Here is a 21,123-nt window from a genome sequence, read left to right on the forward strand (position 1 = left end):
ACCTTCAGCAACCAAGTTGCATTGTGATATTTTGCTCATAATTGAGGTGGGCAAAGTAGGCAGCTGGGAGCACGATATTTCTTTGCAAGGAACCTGAATCCATATGCCAGCATCAAGCTTTTCAATAAGAGAATGGATTCTCTTAGGAATGTTCTCATCAAGCTTCAGCATAAAATTTGTTTGTTCTCTTACAAATAGAAGTGATATAGATGCATTTCTTGCATATATGCAGATGACATCGACTCTACTGGAAACTATGCATTCCGCACTGAAGAGTTCTTTGGGAATACACTTTGCAAATTCTACAGAACTTCCAGTTGCAATGAACTCACAGAACAAATGTGGAACTGCCAGATTTAGACAAAAAAAATCTTGCTCTTCCACAGGAAAAATTACAACACAATCACAGATCTCAAATTTGTATGTTATACAGTCATGTGATTCTTCCATGCACTCAAGATTGTTACCTGCCATAGGGTGTTCCTGTTCTGCTATAGGATTCCAATCATCCAACAAAAAGAATCCAATAAACATAGCCAGTAACTTTGATGGCAATACACAGCAAACATTCTGAATTCCAACACATACTTCGGTTGACAGTAATTCTTTTTTAACTCGGATGTTGAGCACGCTAGCATTATGATGTGAAGATGTGCCCCAGAGTAGCTCATGGATATTTGGTGGAGTCCATGGTGAAGCAAGAGTCAAATTGTTAGCTGACAGTAGTAGGTCCCATGAGCTTGCGTCAAAACAAGTGAGTGTTGCAATAGATTCAGGAATGGAAATTGTTGCTAAAGTGCCATGTGATTCAGGGAAATGTACTCTGACTGAAACAAGTGATAGATCCAGAACAGTTCTGCTGACATTCTTGGGGTTATTGGACGATGTGGATGAACAGTTTGAATGCCGAGTAATACACAGTGAATTGCTCTCAAGATCTGATGCATGATAGCCATTCAAACCTGAAGAATCATGGCATTGCCCATTCTTCGAATATGAACCTTCTTGTGCTTGAACATCATGAGTTCCTAAGAATCCAAAACTATATCCATATGTGCAATCTGTATCTAAAAAGGGAAAGTGGTCAATGGAAACGCCTGCGAATAGTGTACCATCCGCCCCACATAAATTTGACAAGGAAAACTTGGGAAGTATGCCATTAGCTGCTCCGGACTTCATGGAACCCTGACCAATCATTGCTGATTCAACATCACTGGGAAGTATGCCATTAGCTGCTCCAGATTTCATGGAACCCTGACCAATCATTGCTGATTCAACAACACTGCCAGCTGAAGGTCCCGAATCAAGTTTTCTAAAAAACATCCGTATCTGGCCAATAACAGATGGGTTAACATGCAGATCAACATCACATAAATTTAGGCGGTACACATGATGCATTTGACCATCATGCTTGTGAGTTCTGTAATGCAGATTCAAGCAAGTTTCAACAGAATTTTCAGGGCATCGTGTTAAGTTTCCTGATAAGCATAACACATGTGAAACTGATTCATCCTTCCGATCATTGGAAGTAATATTGATCGTCTTCATGGTGAGAGAGAGATCTGACAATTCACATGTAGCATATCTACAAATACGACAGCAAATCAAATATAAAAAACCAGAAAACAGTAAAAAATTCGTGATCACAAGATTAGTAGCCAATTATTAACCTGATATCAATGTCTTTGACGGCAACAATAACACCTGAACTTTCCTCATAATTACCATCAAGGTCAACCTGTAAACCCAACTTGGCTAGCTTGAGGGAGACAGACATGTTTAAGGCCAATTTCTTGGGTCCATGTGTCTTGGCATTATCAAACATACTGTTCCTGACAAGGTTAGTTTCTTTCACTCTAGGCAAATTAACAATAGCACTGTACATTGTTTGAGAGAGGTATATGTCAATAAACGGCACAATAAAACCAACCTGCCAAAACAATAGTTCAGAAAATATTCTTCTTGCAGAAACTTACATTGAGAAAAAATAACGTAAGCAACACATTGCACAAACCATAGTGAACCAACTTTATTAGCATACACTTTGTACAGTTGCATCAGAAAACTGACCATTAAAGACACATAATTTGTCACCACCCTTTAAGAATCTTACCTCCAATTGTTTTAGCACTGGTTCATCTAGGAACATACATAATCGTAGTGCAATGGAAGCATCAAGTTTAATCAGTGTGGAGGAAACATTATTTCTGTCAGGAAGCAATACCTTCACCTGCAAACAATCATTTATTGCTGTTTCATAGAGATATTCAATAAACCAAAAAACAGAACTACAAATTATGCACCATGTCTGACCTGAAACCCAGTAAGGCCAACCTCAAAGTGGCTATAAAGCTCATCCAATTGGATACCATGTAACAGATCATCAGAAAAATAACTAGGAAGACTTTTTGATATGTGATCAAGTAAGGAATTGCTTTCTTGTGTCCGAGAAACATCCTCAACAACATCTTTGGACTGAACCAATATATCTCCAGCCTCAACAACCTGCAGTTACAATAATTGTTCAATGATAAAAGAAAGAAAAAACTAGCTACTGAATCAACCAATTGAAGCTACAACTACAGATGGTGATGATTAAGACCCATTAGAGTTATCTTTTCTTTTGACAACATTAAGCTAGTGCATCTTTTGATCAACAGCACAGGCAAATGGGGCCTTGTATTATCAAAAAAGTCATAGATGTTGACATCTTCCAAATTTGCTTACTTCCAAGACTATCAAATATCAAATTTAAATTTCAAACTTGAAATAAATTAAACAAGGCCAGTTTATAAAATTCTGGTTGGGTCCAGGGAAAATTGGTAGCCAGTCTCAACATAAATATGGGAACCTAATCTGAAGAAATTATGCTCACATAAATATCAAGGTATTAACATGCCCCTTGAACACTATTGTCAGGCAATGTTATTTAGTGTTAGCACATACCATGGTAAGTTCTTTCCTTACACAATTCTGTGATGGCAGCCTAATGGCGATGTGGTGAATCCTCAAATCCCAAATGAGCTTTTTATGATTAGCACATATGTACCTTGAATTATGTTCAAAATATTACTCAAATTAGACAATCATACTACAGCGTGAACAGAAAAGAAAAGGGAGATAAGTAAATACTTTAGTTTTGAGACAAGTCTGGCTCCCAAATTATCGAACTGATTTAGAGAGGAAAGCACCTGCATAAATCAGAATAGTTATGCATAACATTTCATACAGGGAGAATTGCATGAAAATATCCAAGGTCTCTCAACCCCGCATACAGTACAACTAAGCACTTCGATGGCCCAACAAATAAATGACAAAATGAGCATAAGTCCAGGGAAACAAAAATACATTATATGATGAAAGGCAGGCGTCACAAAGTGGCTGATCTATGGAAATGCTGGAAAAATGCAGTTAATCTTATAAAGATATACAGGAACTGACTTTACATTTTTGCAAACGAACAAAAATATTTACAGAGAGGGGACCATGGCTACAACAGCGAACAATTTAACTTCTATTGCATCAAACATTCTCAAAAAAGTTTTCACTTGAGAAACCAATTGCATATTGGCTATTGCATCCATATCTTTCTTCTTACCAGTGTTAGCTATGTTTAATAAAAAATTATGCACAAGAACTCAGTACGGTAACAAAGCAAGAAACTAGAAAATAGAGTACAATAATGTGAATGCACAGCAATAATACTTACCCTATCATGCTGAAATTGGAAAGAAGAAAATAGATTGTAGAAGTATAGAACATTCATAAAAAATTCTGGTTCATAGATGGCACTGAATTCCTGGACAACAACCTGAAATGGAACATGACAACATACCTAGAATCAGCAACCACAAATACCACATGTGCAATAAGACAGAACTTTAACTGTATAGAAAAGAACACAAGTACTCTTGTTGAAGCTTCTGATCCTTCGTTTGCCTTGGGAAAGTCAACTTGGATACTGATAACAGGTGCCCCAAGACCATCAGGAGCGCTACACTAAAATATATATCAATTTGAGATATAAGCAACCCACAAATGTAATGAAAAAGATCTGAGGATTAAACCGCATTGTACCTTTTCAGCCAGTAAGATTTTCATATCGTTTAACGGGTTGATAGCTTGAAGAGAATCAAGCCAGGCAAGAACAGTTGCTGAGTCATCCCATATTTTACATTCCATACCAAGACCAGCAAACACTGTATTTACAAGCTTCATGCCGAACCGCCTAGCCAATCAACGAGCAGAAATGTTAGCCGATAACAAAGGCATCTCGTCCCTAAGTTAAATCATTCACGCAGAAAAACAAATCTTGACCATTGGCTGAAGATATTGAACTTTAAGAAACTTAAGTTTTGAGTTGCTAGTGTTAAAAGGTACAAATAAAACCTGGAAGGACATATGATGAACTAAATGAAGAAAATTTAGTAAATCTGCATTTATTCATGTTCAAAGTACAATGCACTTTTACTATTGCTATCTTCTTTTTGGTTCATGTGGCTCTTGTTTGTTTCAACACTACGCTACCCCAACTTGCTTGGGATTCAAGACTTTTTGGGCAAAGATCAGGATAAGGATCATCTTGGGCAACTCTTACTGAATAACTGAACATGGCTTTCTGACGGCATTTTTTTTGTGCAAGTTCTTGGAACTCTCAATTAGGCCACACAGAATCCTATAAAGTCTAACACTTCAGGATTCCACAAAGCTGCTAGTATATGTGGACATTCAGAAATAGAATAATTAAGAGTTCAATTGCCACCGCGATGCAATTTCCTCCCTTGCGAGTTGTTCGAACTCTTATAAAGAAAGACTAAGTGGAAACCACATCTTTAGAGCCATAATAGAACAGAAGTAAAATGCATCTGGGGTCCTTCAACTTTTTGCAGATTCTCATCAAGATCCATGAACTCTCAAAGTGAACCATCTGGGTCCTTAAAACTTTTTAAGTGGTTTGTCCCAAGTGAGAATTCATAGAATGAATTTACAATTTAGAGTGAACAACTTGAAAACTTTAAGGACCCACAGAGAAAAGTTTAAGGACCCCGGGTGCATTTTACTACTAGGGTTGTCAATTTTTTTGAGTAGTTAACTTTACTAGTTATGGAAGGGCCATGAAAAAAAAACATCACTTGCCTGGAGGTGATAGTTGTGACTATCTGAGAAACAGAGAGTCTAACAAACAAAGAATAGTAGTTTTCTTTTGTCAAATAATTTTCAGCAGAAGAAACGGGATGAAATTCTGTTCCCTCATATATATCCTGAAAACGGAAAACAAAGGTTAGAACTGCCTGTTCCTAAAAACTTAAGTGCATAAACCTGGTTAACCATGTCCAAGGAAAAAAACACTAAACTGGCTAACCACATAAGCAGAATAGGTCAAGCGCTATAAAGTATAACCTTAATAATGTCTTCAGAAATAACACCAGCAAATGAGCTAGTGTCAGCTGTTCCACCAGCACCAAGCATTCCAAGAGAAAGCCAGTTTAGCCATCCCCGGCTTGCCCCTGCTGACTGTTCATCAGTTCGAGGACTTCCTGGACTAGAAGTATCTTTGGTAGATTTCACCAATGATTCCTGCCAACGATCAGTAAAAATTTACCATAGATAACGCCGAAAATACATAGGACTCTTATTATAGTTATACTGAAAAATGTGAAGAATGGGCACCTAAGGATATATATACCTTCCAATACTGCATGCATTAGACAAATATGATGTTATTCTTCTAGTAAGCATAATGAATCAAAGTTAATTTCTACCCCAAAAAAATTGTTATAATACACCTGGTTCAGTCCCACTTTAAAGAACATACACATGGCATGTAATTTGGTAGTCCTTCACAGCAAGTGCCTTCAATCAGTTTTTTTCTTTACAGCAGCTCACATCAATTGCCTTCAAACAGTTTCTTTTTTTCAGAAGCTGATATTTGATGTGCCAAAGGATTCATTATCAGAAAGACCTGAACAGCATCGTCGTGTCAAAGTTACCCTTGAGTTACTACAACACTTCAGGTATGATGCACATACAGATATGTTCCGACATGAAACTAGAGTCCACTGTATGCACTTCAGCCTTGGAGAGCCAATGCTTGCTTAGGTTCCAAGGCTAACAATAGTTTAAACAGCATTAAGCCATCTTAAACAGGTACTTCCCAGGCCAAAGTAGTATACCAACCATGAATGATGTTATATATGAAATGCAGGCAAATACAGATTCAATCACAGTGGTCCAATGTTTAGGTCACATTTTCAACCGTAATGGCTAAACTGAACAAAATGTAATTCACAATCACCCTCACACGTTCTTCTAATAGAAGCATCAACTACCTGCAGTTGTTGCTCTGCAATTGTTCTGTAGTTAAGTATGTCATCTATATCGCATTCTTTGTCCATATTTTCCAGCTCTTGTAGAATGTCTTTACTAACAATCTGAAAAAAGCAAACATCAAACAAAGTAAAACTCAAGAAAACCATGATGTGTAGAAACCATAATCATACACATAAAGGAAGAATCTCCTGGTATAATAAAATCTAAAGCCTTAATTCAGAACTTTGTCTAGAGAGAAAATTCATTCATAAAATATTGCTTGCTTGAGAGAGGGAAGAAATATACACAGTATCATGAAAAGTCAGCAGCCCGAGAAGGGGTTATATAGTGAGTGTGATCAAATTCAGAACATAGGAATGGTAAGCTCAATATGAGAATCAGCTTCTTTTGCGAGAGACGGAAGTGAAAAAGTGACAGGTTCATATGCATAGGATTTATGTGTAAACTTTAAAAGATTGGAATCAGTAAGTGCAATTACAGCTACCCAGCCTTTGAGGTCATTGTACATTTGAACTAAACTATAACAATTGTTCATTGAGTTGTGCAGTACTTCAGAAACATGAAAAATGAAGGTTCATGAAGAGATGCATACCTGTCCTTTCTGCAGAAGCTCCAATTTCATTCGGTACAATTTGACATATCCTATGCGATAATTTCTGCCAAACATATAGAAAAAACACAACTAAGGGCTGCCATATTTAAATGTGTATTAATCCAATATCAAGGTAAATGGTACACTAAAGCGATGCTATTGTAAGCAAAAGACAGCAAAGTCACCAAACAGCAAAGTGCTAGTGCAACAGGAGCGATGCTATTGTATTGTTCTACCTTATAAGCAAAATCACCAAACAGCAAAGTGCTAGTGCAACAGGAGCGAAATGAGGCAGTACAGCAAGTAAACATGAACATAAATGTAAATAGTGTTCTCACAATTGTACCAGACCTAATTGAAAACCATACACTTATTTTTAAGGTATTGCCTTATGCTGATGGAACCAAATCAAGAGTTCTAGGGTTACAGGGAAAACCAGGTCATCAATTCATTTGATATTCCTATCTGTCAGCAGATAGATTTAGTGCATTTTTTGTTATTGACAACCTAACCATGACACAAAAGAAGACCATGAAACCATACTTTATTGCTGTAAAGAACAACCTTCAAGAAATTTCAAACTCATCATGCCTATATTGTACCATTCAACTAATACAGTATTTGTTCTCAATTTAAATTTCGCAATCAAACTGTACAAGGAAAGTCAAACTTACAGTCGCCGCTTCAAATAACGCCATGAAGTTTTCTTCAGTCTTCTGCGAACATCTGCTAATACGGAATTCTGAGCATACTGCCACCACATTCTCTGCCAACCTTTATGTCTCTTAGATAAAGAGCTTTGAGATGGACGGTAACGACCATATCTGTGAAAGTTACAGGAATATTGTTGGACTCTGCTTGCTGCATCAGAATTATAGGTAACTCAAAAATCTGGCATATCAGTAAACCAATTGAGTTTCATATATTCAAAGCACATGAATTCCATTGTAAAATATTGCTGTGGGAGTGAGGACCTGCTGCAAATTCCATAGCCCATTTATTGGCCATATTGCGGCAGTTATTATGTATCACAACCTTATCTATTTGAAGGTAGAATGATAAAGGACAAGCGAACAGGCAACGACTTTAAGCTAGGAATGATATCTTTTACGAAAAACAACAAAAGAAACCCATGGTATCCGCACACAAAATGAATGGTAACAGATTTTGTTAATAAGATAGCAGGATAGGATTTTTAGCCTTCTAAATTAGATATTAGAATGCTTACTTTGTTCGCAAAGCACAGATAGTGAAGTAATCACAAAGACTTAAGATTTGCGTGAGCTGGATTTCATCAACTGATAGGGCCTACATAGACATGATGGAAATATAAGCAACTGCTCAGATCAATCCTGTAGTTAATCACATATGATACTCTGTGCTACATATAAAACTAGACATCTAGAAAAGTTTACAAACGAACCAATGCAGAAAGCTCTACAGTCATATCATACTGAGGGGCACCGTCAAACTTTGCAGCTTTGTTAGCCTACAATGAAGACATGATTGAATTGATCAGGCTGGTCACATTCAGTAAAAAAAAGTAACTGAGCAAATATGAGAGTATTCAGAAAGCTTTGGAAGCCTTTTGGAAAAACCAGACTGATGACAGTATTGATGTTGATGGAAACATGCTGAGGGAACAATGCACTTACAAGCACAGATACAGTAACGGAAAATGGATTTACGAGATGATCATCTCTTGAATGGCCATTTCCAAGAGCACCAACATTGCATGGGTCCTGCTGTTCTTCTAACACATGACAGTAAATTCCAACATCTGATATCTCTATCATTTTATTCACTTCATCCTGTCTTGACCTAGACATCAATGACCTGCACCAAAAGACGATGAACATTAACATATTGCATAGAAAGTACAAATATAGGTCTGTATCAACTGCGTGAAATACTAAAATGTCTGTTATGATGAGCTTAAAAGGTACATGGTAACTGTAGGAGGGAAATAATGGATGTATTCCTCCAAACCCTAGAAGGGTGGGATATATAGATCCTATACATGGGTCTCTAGATGGGCCTCTATACATGGGCTCACATATACACCAACAGTAACAATGTTTCTATATTTTGTCCTTATTCCATAATTATAATGTCCTTGAAAATATGCAATAAAAAAATTTAATGGCCGTGTAAAAACTTCCTAACAGTTTCCACACCAGAAAAATGAGCGCTTTTATCCGCAATAAAATCAGGTATATCAGGATCTTATGTCCTCCATTAAACAAATGTAGAGCACCACAGGAAAACCCAAAGACATAACTATAATTAAAGTCAAAAGTAAACTACTCTCACAAGATTTTGGGCTCCTTGCCTCCTTCAAGAGTCAAGGCATTCATGAGTAACGGTAGTTTCTACAGTATGCTTCCATGTTAAGCTGGCAATGTTCCCAAAGCTATCTGACACAAAGGTATTTCCACATAATTGCAAACATCTTTTCTTCATTTCTTAGTAATTGCATCTGAGAACCGAGTGAGCTTGATTAATACAACTGGCGCTCGAACCCGGGTGCTTGCAAAATTTAAGTACCTTTCTGAGAATTGATTTCAGTGAGCTTCCTTGCCAGCAAGGGTTCAGCACACCCCTTCTTTAAGACAAAGCCCCTCTGCCCGTGATCAATTTCATTTTACTAATTGTGTCGCAATTTCATATGTTCCAAAATTATATAATTTCTAAGCAGAACATATCCTTCTAATCTTAATCTTCCGTGATGAATAAGCTGTATGTGGAGAAGAACTTAACTAGCATAGTGGAAGCTTTTGTTCTCAAAATATTGCTTTTTTTAGAACAAAGGAATAAAATGATTGGATAAACTCACATGGTAAAACTTTGCTTCTGAGTATCTGTTTGTATTGAGAGACTGGAGAATTCCAAACCAAATACAAAGTTCCCCTATTGACATTTCACCAAGAATAATAGGCAAATATCAGAATAGCAGACAGATCAACAAGACAGGAAAAAAAAACAGAGACAACAGTTAAGGCCAGAATTGTAGATTTTAGAACATAAGTGAGTAAAGTGGACTAAAACTGGGTTGCTGACAGAAGGAAATGCCCATTAGATGTTATTTGGATATTTATTTCAAGCAACGCAATTACAATTTCAGAGAGAGAGAGAGAGAGATTTTGGATGGACTAGAATTGGATCTATGGAGACTTGAGAGGGCCACGTTTTTTTTTTTAACTTCAAAAGGGCCCCTAACAGGTTAAAAAACTTATATCCAGCAGTCGTTGTGATAGCATAAAAATGAATTTGGATATTTCCATCTTCATGGGAAATCTTTTACAAAAAAGGTTTAGACCTAATTGAGGAAACAATAAAACCAAACTTAGATGTCAACTGAAACAAAACCATGCACAACACTGAATAGCAGAAATAAAAACGGACATACTTGATTGTTGTGGGTGTCCATGTATACAATATGAAAATTTTGCATAGAAACTTGGATATTGTCCAGTATCTGCCATCAGGAGTCAAACAGAACCAATAAATAACCAATGTTTGAGCACAACTTTCGAAACTAATGTATTTGACTGAAATAATGCAAGTTTACCTTTGCTGATATATATGACAAAAATGACTGCCCCGTTTGGTTATCTAGAGGTCAAAAGAATAGGGAAGGCCATGAATAGTGTAAATTGCATAACTCTTCTGAACACACATGATGTTAGCAGCAGTTATGTTAAATTTGGATAAATATAAGTGTTATGAATAGCACTTGTATTCATTATGAGGGCTCTAGGTATTAGGAAATATGCACAAAACCCCTTACACAACGGGAAAACTACGAAAGATACATATACATCCAACAATAAGTACAAGAAACATGTTATCAAGTGATTGCGAAGAGTTTATGATGGGAAATCTTCAAATCATTTTTATGAAGGTCCTTTGATAAACACATCTTATAGACATACTTTAGTATATATGACATGAAAATTGTGAGGCTATGTCTATGCTACCAGTTCCGTGAAGTTTCATATTCAATAGAGTAGAAAATGTAGGCGGTGGCATAGTAAACAAAAATGGCGACGGTATGAAACCTAAAGCTACAACTAGAATATGCAAATGAAGTTGTTAAGCTAAGTTTACTAAACAAACAGAAGGTTACCTAGATTTGGGATACATAGATGGCATAAGGATCAAGTAGGGTAGGCTAATCCCAACACTTCATCCTTTTCAATTGAGGGTTACAACTACCCATTTGACATACTGCAATCCCAATCCTAACACTCTATCACTAAATCCAAATAGCCTATAAAGAACATGGGTATGAAGGCTGACCTGTAACTCTTCTGGAAAATTTAGCAAGCTCAATGGCATTAAGTTTAGCCAACTTTCCAGCTAGTTCTCTCTTATCCAGAGAATCGGAGCTCCACTGATAAAGAAACAAAGAATTCATTGGTCACAAGTGTGGAAACATATTTGGCAAGCAAATTGAGCAGTGTACTACTACTACATCCAAATTCAATGACATGCCTCCGAATCCTCCCGCGGGCATGCACAAACAAAGACATCTTCTATGACAATAATAATAGGATCCCATCCAAGCTTTTTCCATGGAATCCTGATGCTTAGCTTCCCAATTCGTCCTGCAAAGCAGCACAGTAGAACTAAAACTTTGCAACAATGCAATGATTAACATACAGGAAAACACTGCAACGGCATCAAGAAATCAATACCGCTCTTCAGCGCGAATGGCAGCTGCAGGTAGTCAAAGGCTTCCAGAATCAGCTCTACATTCTCCAGCAGTATTTCCTCTGCAGCACATGGGGGTCATCAAAAACACAATCTCGATCACATACACAGTACGGTCACGAGCCAATGCTATCAAGTATCAACACTACAAAGCATTACTTAGCAACTCATGCCTTACTAAAATAACTGTAACACTCTGAACAATGCGCAAACTGCCCCTAAAACCCGCAGTCATATCAAACTGGACACTGATCAGGCAGGGGTACTACACTGTGAATTGTGATAGTGTGTGAAAACCCGAACAAGTGAAACACCAGATGCAGTCACATAATTTCCAAAACAAATGCTGCGGCAACAGGACAGGCACGAATTGCAGCGCAGCGGGGTTGAGGCAACCACCAGTTTGCGCGTTTATGATTGGGCGAAGCGGCGGTAGAGAGGGAGGGGAGGGGATCGAGGACCCACCGTTCCAGATGCCGATCTTAAGCTGCTCCTTCTGGATGCCCTTGACGTAGCGGCCGAGGAGGCCGGCGAGCACCTGGCTCACCACCCCCTCGAACATGGCGGCGGCGGGGACAACCTAGGGAGCCCGCGCTCCCATGTAGCGGGGACGAGACGGGGAGAGGGTGGAGCGGTGCGGAGGGTGACGAGGAGGATACGGGAGGCGGGCGGCGGATGGTGGAGAGGCCGGGTGGCGGCGGTCGGGGCTTGGGCTTTTTCAGTTCCGTTTGCTTGGAGAAGGAGGCGGATGACGGCGATGAAGGCGACGGTGATTCGTGCCGCCGCTGGCCTCTGCTGCGCTGCGTCTGGGCGATTCGTCGTGCCACGTATGCGAGTACACGGCAAGTATCCGTGTAATCGTATAACCTATTTTTTCATTTTCACTTCAAATTATAATTCATTTAATTTTTAACCTCAAATTTGATCACTCATTTTATTAAAAAAATCGTACAAATATAGTTAAATTTAAATTAATCTTGAAGAACTTTCGTTGATAAAGCAAGTCACAACAAAAAAAAGTAATATTTTTTATAAATTTTTGAATAAGACGAGAGAGCCAAATTTAGAGCTAAAATAGTCAAACGAAAATGTAATTTAGAACGGAAGGAGTATTCCTTTATCTTCTAGTACATTCAATGCATATCATCTACTCGTCGTGTATTTTAGTATTTCATATCTACTCGGCATGTATTTCAGTATTTCGTATGGAAAAAGAAACGTAATTCACATGTAATATCCACAATTCGGTCTGTGTATATCAAATAACTGAGAAACTTTCTCAACATCACGATATACTTGTGCAAAAAGTTTCAAAAAAAAAAGACAACAGATTTGTTTTTTTAGGCGTGCTGGATCCGTTGGCGTCTTCATGTAAGATCTGAATTCTGGTAGGAAGCTTTTCGTTTCTCTTCTTTTTTAAGAGAGGCCCGATCCTCCGCTCGGAATCGAGGACAAATCTAGAGAACTCACATAGCCGATTCTTCAGAGATCAGTCTGCCAATATCTAGACAAGCATACACTGAGGTTTCGTCAGTTAAGGTCAATTGCAGGTTAGTCGTCCACTCGTCCTGATCTTTCACCCTCTCCCATTCCCCGCATGCACCAGACCAAGAAAAGATGGCATTGCTGCACATCTGAAAAACCCGACCATTGCATACCAAGAATGTTTCTTGACTAATTACAGAGCCCTACAGAAGAAATGGTACAACGATGTCCCCTGGCTGTCAAAACTGTGCGTGCCCTTCGGCTCCACGGCCTTCCCAGCATCGCCGGTGCACCTCTGTCATCCTCTCCACCGGGTTGCAGATGCCCGTGCAGTTCCAGTCGAAGGACGCCCCGCATGGATTTCCAGCCTGTGCTTTCCATTCACAATCTGCAAGATCAACAGAGATGCATCAAATGTGTGCAGAGTATAGTGAGACTTATGAGAGGTACCACACTGTAACCTGAACAATGACCTGAATAGGTTTGCGAACATATGACAAGTAAAAAGATGCTTGTATTGTGTTGGTGAGATTGTTGTTGGACACCAATGTGTCAGCTATGAATATGTTTTGAGTATGGGGCCATTGCTGGTAAGCGGAGGACAATGCTGGTAAGCGGAGGACAGAAAGTTTGTTAAAGCAACTTTTGACTAGTGAAGATGGATGCTAGCCAGTGGTGTAGTTGTTACGCATTCATATCATCCTTCTCTACTAGAAACTTCAAAAAATTGCTCAGCTAATATCACAATGACCATGCAATAATTAACTAGATGCGGCAGGAGTAAATACCCAAGAAGCATGAAAATTTTTTAGTGTAAAATACAGGTGCCAACCTGGGGGAGTACCACAGCAAAGGCTTCTCTCATCAACATGCTCGACTTCCAACCCAATCAACCAAGAGCCAAATGATACATCTTCATTTGAATACTTGTGCAGGATATGCCTGAAAGGTGGTGTCGGACAAAAAAAATGAATTAAACAGACAGCTAATCTGGTATATAGTATTGCACACCATCATTACAACTCACCGGTTTGCTGATATGTAAGTAGCTAAATCCCTGGTAACAGCATAAAGCTGCCTTGTTGCATGCCTAAAATAGTTGTTACCATCAGTCCCAAACTTCCAATGATCTGGCTCATAATACTTGGAGTCACTGTTAACATAAACAGGCACTTTGTTATGCCATTTCTGAGGACAAATCTTGGTAAGATGAATCTATCTGTAGGGAGCAACTGCTAAGTAATGTCCTTATGAGTAAATGTGAAAGTGTAATCTTGATTGTTCAATTGCTTTGGAGATGAACCATGTTATGTAAAAAAAGAAAGACTGGAACTATGGAACACTACTTTTTAGCAACAACAGGTCCGGATTTCATGCAGCCAATGTACACCCGAGGTTTCATCCTGTGTCGTGCCAAAATCGATCTGGTGATACCTGTATCAAAAGAGTCCCTCCAATCTCAGTGCAGTGCACTGGTGCTATAGCAGATTCATAAAAATGGAAAGGTCCTCATGTTGGCATACCAATGTTGACATGAACATTATCATCAACTTTTACATAGAAATCAGCATCCCACGTGGTAAGAGCAGTTGAAAGGAACATCTGAATCTTCATAGGTAGCCCTCCATAGCCTTCCACATGATTCTGTAAAGGATGATCAATGTAGCAAAGACATAAGTGGTGCATGTCATTGATTAAAAAAGAAGAAGAAAGTTTGACACTAATCAACTGAACATACAAGTCTCAAAATGTCATGGTATTCTTTATCTTCTGCATCAATTGCGCGGTCCACCTCATTGTTGGGATTTGGATTTTCACTGCAAGAAGGAATCCCCAAATTTCAGGAATATACCACAGACTAAGATTGTGTCATTGTTTTTTTATAAAACCAAACTCCAAACAAGGTCAATACCTGCGTCCAATGACAAAACGGATAACAGCACCCTTCTCTTCCAATCTCCGTAACTGATCACCTACAAAATGTTCAACATTTTACATGAAAAAAGGCTCCACGGTACAAAAATTAGGAAAAGGGCATCCACCTTGTGGCATCCATGTCTGCCTTATCGAGTCTCTCCGCTTGCGGTTAGCAAAAGTGGTGAAAACACCCATAACAAAAGACATCCTGTGCCGCATGATTCCTTGGTCGCCCTCCGAATCACTCGGTGACATGCCCTGGCTCATCGCCTGGGCAGCTCTTGCAGCAGCCAGGCGCATCTCAATGTCCGAAATCGTCTTATCCAAAGCCCTAAAATGGAAACATCAATACACCATAACAATTCCATGCTTGGTTAAGATAAATTCAGAACTGGGGAAGTTTATTTCAGAGTAACTGAAGAGTCTGTGGCATTACATAATTACTTCGCGAGTCTGTGACACTTGGTTCAGCGCGGCCCTGGAGTGGTCAGAGCTTGCCTGGAAAATTGGAGACCCGATGTCAATGCGCATCCATGGGAACATGAAAGGGGGAGGAGAAGAAATCTGAAAACAAAACTACTATGCATTACCTTGTCAGGGCAACCGGGATGCTCGGGAACTGGCCAGTACCTGCAGAAAAGCACACCAATGTAGACCAAACAACACCGTTTCCGGGCTCGAAATCGACGAGCATTGTCTCAATCAGCAGCAAAGAGGACGGATTGGTGAACGCAAGACCAGAGTAGCGAGGAACTGGGGGGACTCCGTCTGAAAGCACGGCGGATTTGGGGGGCGGGGCGGGGGGGGGGCGTGGGCGAGCTGACCTGTTGACGACGCAGACGCCGAGGAGGAAGCAGGCGGCGCAGAGCGCGGCCACCCACCGCGTGGGCACGCGCGCCGGCGGCGCCTTGTGCGGCCTCAGTGCCGCCGCCGCCATCATGGCGCCCGCCTGCGCTTGGCCACCTCGGATGCCTCCGTTCGAAAGGGGGTGGGGAGAGGAGAGGGAAAGGGAAGGGCCGTGTCCGCGTTGTGAGAGGCTGAGAGCTCTGGCTCTGCCTGCTTGCTGCTGCAATGCTGCCAACGCAGGGCGCCTGAGTGCTCCGTGGACTCGGTCCATGCTTATATACCCTGCCTTTTTCCTTGTGAATTTCCATTTACCCCTTCATCATCTTTTGCACTGCACTTGGGAGTGTCGTCATTCTATGCGACACTAGGGGTGCTAAATAAAAAAAATAGCGATAAATTTATTTCAAAAAAATAGTGACAAAAAAGCTTTAGTACTTATAACTCCTGATTTCTGAATGTGGCATGCTAAGTGTTTTTATGTATGGTTTAGTATTTTCACCGACCATTTGTAATAATCCAATGGCTTATAATCACTATCCTCTGTGACAACGGTGTTTGATTAAACGACTACGGCTTTTGGATACAACTATGAAATTGCATTGTTTGAAGAAGACTAAGGTGGCATGAACTTTCTTTTTTCAATGATGCCTGTTGCATTTCCTGCATGTACATCTTTCATCTTAGTCTCAGATTTCCTTTTCTTTATTTATTTTCCTTTTGTCCTTGTCTAACAGATATGCTTCTTTAGGCTACGAAATATGCTTTTAATGGCAACTTTCTAATCCACACAAGCGAAGCAACAGAAACACCGCAAGTTAGCCAGCACTGATTCAACCGGACCGTGGTACCTTGTCTTTTCCTTGCGGAAATGAAATTTTCTCTTGTAATCTTGTTTACTTGGAAAAAAAATCCTTGCCATGGACCAGGTGCACCAACAACTTCTCGCGTTCTGCACGCAGACAAGGGGCATTAACTGGCGCTGTAGCCCTCCTGTGTTGTACGCGGAGCACGAAGCGGGCATGTCCTCTCCTCTCGTCCTCTGCGGAGGCCGTGGCTGGCTGTGCCTGGACCCGGTGTTGGAAGACCACAGGTGCGGCGACTCACCACCGACTCCGCAAAGAGCCAGGAGATGGGGGTGGGGGGGGGGGCCGAGGCCGCAAGCTGCCAGCGCTGGGTGTTGATGGTCCGCCGTGTCACGCAGTGGCGGAGCAATAGATAAAACTAGACAGGTTGGCGCGATGCGCGCCTGTGCAAAAATATTATTTAAAATAATTTAAAAAAGCATTATATAGTGAAAAAAGTTGTATGAAAATTAAAATTCAATTATTTGGATGTGAATATTTGTTGGGATTTGTACGTTACATTGGAATGGTTTAAGGTTTTTGGTAATTTTTTAAATATGTATTAAAGTTTATGATTAGTAGTATTTGTGTGAGTGTAGGTGTGAACAGTATGTGGGTCATTGTAAATAATACCGTGTGATTCGTGTTATGAATTATGAAAACTAATTATTAGAAGGAAATAGATTTATTTATGTTAGATTAAACTGGTTCATAATTTTAATAACTCTTATAAATATATTTTTAGTTTACCGTTGTGAGGTGTGGGAAAAAATTAAAATGGTGTTGCATATGACTTTTTGTATATCAATTATTAGTATAAGAAATGAGAAAAACATAAAAATGAAGAAGGGTAATGTAGGAAGGGAAGGAAGCATTTAATTAAATTTAAAAATTATGTGGGCCCCACCTAAATAGTACGTGGGCCCATGTGGGCCCCACCTAAATAGTACGTGGGACCCGCATAAACAGTGCACGGGTCCCACGTGGGACTGCGTGAACAGTGCACGGGCCCACGTGGGGCCAGAACTCACGGGAGGCCAGCAATTCTTGGCCCGATAGTATAGTACTCAATTAAGGGGGTCAATTTACGAAGGTTCAAGCTCAAAGAGCTCATATGCCGCACCGCAGGCAAGCTTTTAAATGCTATATATCATGGCGTCCTAGAGCGTAATGGAGAGAAAGGTTGACGTTGGTATTAGATAAATATGTGTGAGGCATCAAATAATATAAACCTGGCTACCTAAGCTTTTGAGGGTAGCAATTAGCATAAAAATCAAGTTATCACCAAAAGCTATGAATCTATGAATTTACAAAGTTAAGTTTTAGAAAAGAATCGACAAAGAGACTAGCTGTAGTTTTTTAGGAGCCATGTGCTCTTCTTCTTATGTCCAGACGACAGTGCCTAGCGAGCTCTGCAGCCGGTGAGGTAGCAACAGCTAGCCAATACAATAAAAAAAGAGCGTCGCGATGCATTATCCAACAATCACAGTCAAACGATGCAAAATACAAAGAAAGCAATAGACATGACTGCACGTGGTCCTCTCTAGATAGTCCTGCAAGATTTATGAATGAACTCGCATACGTGAATTACTTGTAATAAGCGGACTATTAAAGATTTATGAATGAACTCGGATACATGAATTACTTGTAATAAGCGGACTATTAAAATAAATCAAAGCCTCGTAAATTCGGGAGAAATGGGGACCGGGGCTCCAAAAGGCTCCGCCAATGCGTCCACGGGTGGCGCCGTGGTGGAAGGTTCGCCGGTTGCTTGCCCGCCCTCGCAAAAAAAAATTGAAAAAAAAACGTCGTCGCCGTCGTACCACGAATCCGCGCGGGGCAAAGCCAACCAGCGCCGTGCACCGTGCACCGGCATAGCCCACCGGCATACGGCCAGCAGTGTAAAGGACCCTTTTTTGCGGGCCCACTGTCATTGATGGCTGTTTGCTAGTGCACCTGAGGCTAGGCCAAGGCGAAGCTAGGGGCTTTTTGGTAAAAAGATACAGAGCATTATTGATAAGGGAGTGTATCATGTATGGAGGATCAGCTGAGGGAACTTCTTGACAAAGCTGGTAAAAAGTGTGTTTTTTTATTTGTTCCAACCGAGATGATTCATGAGCTACCCAACCACAATATCTATTTACAATGTCGACTTCGTCTAAAAAGATCCTATGGTGACACTACTACAAAAACTGATTAACCGAGACGCTTTGAAAAGGCCTCGAAGGCGGACACATTAAATAAGCATTAACCGAGGCAGTTATTTTCTATTAACCGAGGTGGTTACAAAAACCGTCTCGCAAAATTGATTAACCGAGGCAGTCAATATTAAAATAACTGTCTCGGTTAATACTTCTATTTTCAGAGGCGGTACACTTATAGTGGTCCGCCTCGATTAATAGACCATGCCCAAATCCGGCCCATACGAGCCCAGTTGCATAGAAGAACTATATAACAACCACAAACCCTAACCCTAACTCTCTCACTCACTCTCTCTCCGCGCCCTCTCCCTCCACTCTCTCCCTCTCCCTCCCCTGCACCCGGCGCCCTCCCTTTCCCTCCCTCTGCAACCGGCGGCGCCCCTCTCCCTCCTTCCCTCCCGGCTGCGGCGACGCGCGGGCGGAGGCCCGGCCCCCTCCGGCGGAGGCGCCCCCCTCCCTCCCTCCCGGCGACGCGGACCCGGTGCGCGGGAGGTCAGGGAGGAGGCCCCCCCGGCGGCGGCGGCGCGCGGGAGCTCTGGTGGCGGCCCTCGCCGGCAGATCCGGGGCGCAGATCTCGGCGGCGCGCTCCCCGCCGGCGAATCTGGGTGGCGGGGCGCGAGGGGGCGGCCACGAGGGGGGTGGTGGCCACGAGGAGCTGCGGCGGCGCCGAGCGGATCTGGTGGACACCGACGAGCGGCCGCAGCTCCACGGCACCGGATCCACCGCTCCACCGAATCCACGACGAGGAGCTGCGGCGGCGGCGGGGGGGGGGGGGCTCTGAGCGGGCGCCGGTGGGCGCACGACAGCGGCGGTGCGGGGCCCCGAGCGGCGCAGGCGAGCGGTGCTGCGGCGAGCTGCCCCGTTCAGATGGCTCCGGCGGGCCTGTGATGGGCTCGGCGGGCTCGTCACGGGTTTTTCTTTTTTTTAATTTTTTTATTCGATTAACCGAGACCGGCAGCAAACCGCCTCGGTTAATGCTTCATTAACCATGACGGAAGCTCCGAGGCGTTTTCGCTGCCTGCCTCGGAAAAAACTTTTTGCCCGCCTCGGAAAAGGCTTTTTGTAGTAGTGTGATTAATCTAGCATTGGTTAAAGATCCAAGCTGGTTGGTAAGAGTAGTAGTAGTGTAAGCAAGCATCCCCGTGAGAAGTAAAAAAAAATAATCAAAACGTAAACATCAAAGTTAAGTGAGTTTCGCACACGGTAATTGAGTAAAGCTAGTTATTGTTCTAGAATACTAAGCCGGTTGGTCCCTTGGGGTTAATAGTAGGAGCATTTCCCTCTCAAACAAGAGAAAACAATGGACCCTCATCGAAGATAAGCGAGCTCTGCATGGTAATTACTCTACACATACAACTTGAGCTCGTCAGCAATCTAGAGACACAAAGGTGGTTGGTAGAGTACTAGAGTCGCGTAAGCATTGTGTCCTCTCTCTAAGAGAGAGAAAAAAAAGATGAGATAAAGGACGTTCACTTTTCCCTCACCGAAAGGATGCAGACAATGATAGGTATCGTAACGCTCATTAGTTGCCCGCCGCATGATCATTTTTCAATGCTAGCCCCATTGATTGTTGCTCCCTTTTGTGAGGCTGGAGAAGCTAGCGCAATGCATTTGCACATGGCCGGGCATGTGACGCCGCCAAGTGTCGGCATGATTGCTCATGGTTATGTTCCTTTAGCCCATGAGTTTGGGAGTAGTTGGAAGAATAAAAAATGTTGCCCTTAAACATGCCTCTCTATCTTGTTCAAAGTGGCCCTTGGAGTGGAGAATTTATCAAAAAAAAAAAAGTGACCCTTGGAGAATCCGAAGTGTGAATTTTTTCATTTTTATATTTAAAAAAAATTAAAATTTCAAAAATATATGGCCATTTCGAAAAATTTCAAAACTATACCCCTGTCACCCCCTGCCTGGGCGACAGGGGGCCTGTCGCCCCCTGGCTGGGCGACAGGACCTAAACGTAAAAAAAATTACATTTAGGTCCTGGCGCCCAGGATGCATTAAACAGCGAACTTGTAAAATCGATATAAAATCGTAGAAAAATCGGAAAAATACAAACTTAACTGTTCTGGATTCTATGAAACAAGATCTACAATTTTTGTTATATAAAGTTTTTCATTTGATCAATATATCTTGCTCTATTTTAAATACCAATTTAATGCACTTTTATTTAAATCTCAAGATCCATCCTTTGGAT

General features: G+C 41.2%; 2 protein-coding genes across 5 annotated transcripts in view; both read right to left on the bottom strand.

Moving 5' to 3' along the window:
- The window catches only part of LOC120711202, a 35,505-nt gene extending 23,055 nt beyond the window's left edge, over positions 1-12,450 (bottom strand). For 2 of the 4 annotated variants that reach the window (XM_039996656.1, XM_039996657.1), the window contains exons 1-24: positions 12,104-12,450; positions 11,623-11,700; positions 11,420-11,532; positions 11,225-11,318; positions 10,494-10,537; positions 10,332-10,400; positions 9,759-9,832; positions 8,578-8,758; positions 8,346-8,411; positions 8,151-8,230; positions 7,597-7,746; positions 6,923-6,986; positions 6,330-6,431; positions 5,401-5,577; positions 5,137-5,261; positions 4,078-4,228; positions 3,910-3,999; positions 3,710-3,811; positions 3,133-3,191; positions 2,947-3,049; positions 2,314-2,505; positions 2,114-2,230; positions 1,671-1,930; positions 3-1,585 (exon numbers count right to left, since the gene is read on the bottom strand). In XM_039996656.1, the coding sequence (XP_039852590.1) occupies positions 3-1,585; positions 1,671-1,930; positions 2,114-2,230; positions 2,314-2,505; positions 2,947-3,049; positions 3,133-3,191; positions 3,710-3,811; positions 3,910-3,999; positions 4,078-4,228; positions 5,137-5,261; positions 5,401-5,577; positions 6,330-6,431; positions 6,923-6,986; positions 7,597-7,746; positions 8,151-8,230; positions 8,346-8,411; positions 8,578-8,758; positions 9,759-9,832; positions 10,332-10,400; positions 10,494-10,537; positions 11,225-11,318; positions 11,420-11,532; positions 11,623-11,700; positions 12,104-12,200 (4,171 nt within the window). In that variant the 5' untranslated portion in view covers positions 12,201-12,450. Of the gene's footprint in view, positions 1-2; positions 1,586-1,670; positions 1,931-2,113; positions 2,231-2,313; positions 2,506-2,946; positions 3,050-3,132; positions 3,192-3,709; positions 3,812-3,909; positions 4,000-4,077; positions 4,229-5,136; positions 5,262-5,400; positions 5,578-5,686; positions 5,717-6,329; positions 6,432-6,922; positions 6,987-7,596; positions 7,747-8,150; positions 8,231-8,345; positions 8,412-8,577; positions 8,759-9,758; positions 9,833-10,331; positions 10,401-10,493; positions 10,538-11,224; positions 11,319-11,419; positions 11,533-11,622; positions 11,701-12,103 lie in introns of those variants that run through there. The other 2 variants (XM_039996658.1, XM_039996659.1) reach the window with 2 other exon arrangements.
- Positions 12,451-13,141: 691 nt separating this feature from the next.
- Positions 13,142-16,082, bottom strand: LOC120711204 (beta-1,6-galactosyltransferase GALT31A-like). Its single transcript, XM_039996660.1, has 11 exons — positions 15,865-16,082; positions 15,631-15,670; positions 15,477-15,538; positions 15,166-15,371; positions 15,036-15,096; positions 14,862-14,940; positions 14,647-14,767; positions 14,470-14,557; positions 14,151-14,276; positions 13,956-14,065; positions 13,142-13,511 (listed from the first exon to the last, which is right to left on the bottom strand). Exons 1-11 carry the CDS (start codon positions 15,978-15,980, stop codon positions 13,363-13,365), a joined length of 1,158 nt encoding a protein of 385 aa, XP_039852594.1. The 5' UTR covers positions 15,981-16,082; the 3' UTR covers positions 13,142-13,362.
- Between the last annotated feature and the right edge of the window lie 5,041 nt (positions 16,083-21,123).

Source organism: Panicum virgatum, chromosome 6K, assembly GCF_016808335.1.
Source record: "Panicum virgatum strain AP13 chromosome 6K, P.virgatum_v5, whole genome shotgun sequence".
In the NCBI taxonomy this organism is placed as follows: Eukaryota; Viridiplantae; Streptophyta; class Magnoliopsida; order Poales; family Poaceae; genus Panicum; species Panicum virgatum.

Excerpts from the sequence above, each read along its gene's own strand:
- LOC120711204 (XM_039996660.1), bottom strand. The coding sequence starts at position 15,980 with ATGATGGCGGCGGCGGCACTGAGGCCGCACAAGGCGCCGCCGGCGCGC. Across the intron at positions 15,671-15,864 it reads GGCGTCTGCGTCGTCAACAG|GTACTGGCCAGTTCCCGAGC; the intron begins GTCAGCTCGCCC and ends GCTTTTCTGCAG. Across the intron at positions 15,372-15,476 it reads CAGACTCGCGAAGTAATTAT|GGCTTTGGATAAGACGATTT; the intron begins GTAATGCCACAG and ends TTTCCATTTTAG.